The 1,153-nt window shown below is 30.6% G+C and overlaps 1 protein-coding gene across 1 annotated transcript; it reads right to left on the bottom strand.

Moving 5' to 3' along the window:
• Positions 1-8: 8 nt before the first annotated feature.
• Positions 9-1,147, bottom strand: LOC126910020 (aminopeptidase N-like). Its single transcript, XM_050692423.1, has 4 exons — positions 875-1,147; positions 619-815; positions 366-565; positions 9-292 (listed from the first exon to the last, which is right to left on the bottom strand). Exons 1-4 carry the CDS (start codon positions 1,020-1,022, stop codon positions 31-33), a joined length of 807 nt encoding a protein of 268 aa, XP_050548380.1. The 5' UTR covers positions 1,023-1,147; the 3' UTR covers positions 9-30.
• Positions 1,148-1,153: the final 6 nt, after the last annotated feature.

Here is a 1,153-nt window from a genome sequence, read left to right as displayed (position 1 = left end):
AAAAAATACCCTTGAATGAAAAGATCAATTTTACATCATAGTGGGCGATGGCCCTCTTTCACATGTTCGGAAAAAAATACTCTTAAATAATAATAAAAAAAAAATATTCAACTTTTCTAAATACCTAGTCAAAATCCATGTTTCTCTACTACAACCTAGAGCATCTAATAACAAATCTTTTTCTGACACAGTTTTAGTCAATTTGTACATACTCCAAGTGAAATCCCATTCTTCTTCACCACCATAGCTAATCGCTACACAATAAATGATTGCTTTCAAGTTTGGTGAAATTCTAATTGAGAAGATTTTAATCGAATGTTAATTTAGATAACAATTAAATTGTTTATTGAACATTCTTTACTCACGGATTATTATTTTCAGGATGAGGAGTTGATCTCCAATTCTGAAACTGAACCACTGCATTACGAATACAATCAATGTGTCCCAATTCACATGCACACGATAGAGTATTAAATCTCTTGTAAATTGTTAGCTGATCATCTCTTGTACTATCTGTGAAGCCTAATTCCTTATACATTGGAGTAATTAAATGTAAAACATATGCCTGAAAAAATAAAACTCTTTTTATATTGATTTGGAGATAACTAACAATATTACCTTTAATTTGTCATAAGCGGGAGTTTTTATAAGCATTTGGTGTAGGTAAATAAATGATCTATAAGCGGATTTCCAAGGAGCAAACTCTGTTTCATGATACAGATATCTAGTCATATCCAAAGATGTTTTATAGCTAAGATATCCAGCTCTCGCAAGAGACATAGCGTCATCGATTAACTGGGCTCGGTTAATAGTTCCTAGAAAATAATATTTTTTTTTTATTATCTAGTATATTTTTAATGAAATTGAATAATACCGATATTTGAAAACATTTCTGGGTCATTCAAGTAATTAATCAGCATTTCCCAGTTTTTCAAATCGTAATTTACACGATAAAAACCAGTTTCATTAATGTTAAATAAAACCCAGTCCTTAGAAGACACTCCAGTTTCAGTCAACATCATAAATTCTTGTGGTTTAAACCAATGGGAAGGTTTAGTTGTCGAAAAGTCTAATTTTGAAGCAGTAGTGTACGTAAGTGGTATCCACCAAAGAAAACTTGATTTATCATTTCTTTCATAACTTTTAGGATCAT

Source organism: Daktulosphaira vitifoliae, unplaced genomic scaffold (genome assembly GCF_025091365.1).
Source record: "Daktulosphaira vitifoliae isolate Bord-2020 unplaced genomic scaffold, ASM2509136v1 Scaffold_3092, whole genome shotgun sequence".
Taxonomy (NCBI): domain Eukaryota; kingdom Metazoa; phylum Arthropoda; class Insecta; order Hemiptera; family Phylloxeridae; genus Daktulosphaira; species Daktulosphaira vitifoliae.
The sequence above is the reverse complement of the archived record's forward strand: the minus strand, read 5'-3'. Positions and strand labels throughout refer to the sequence as shown.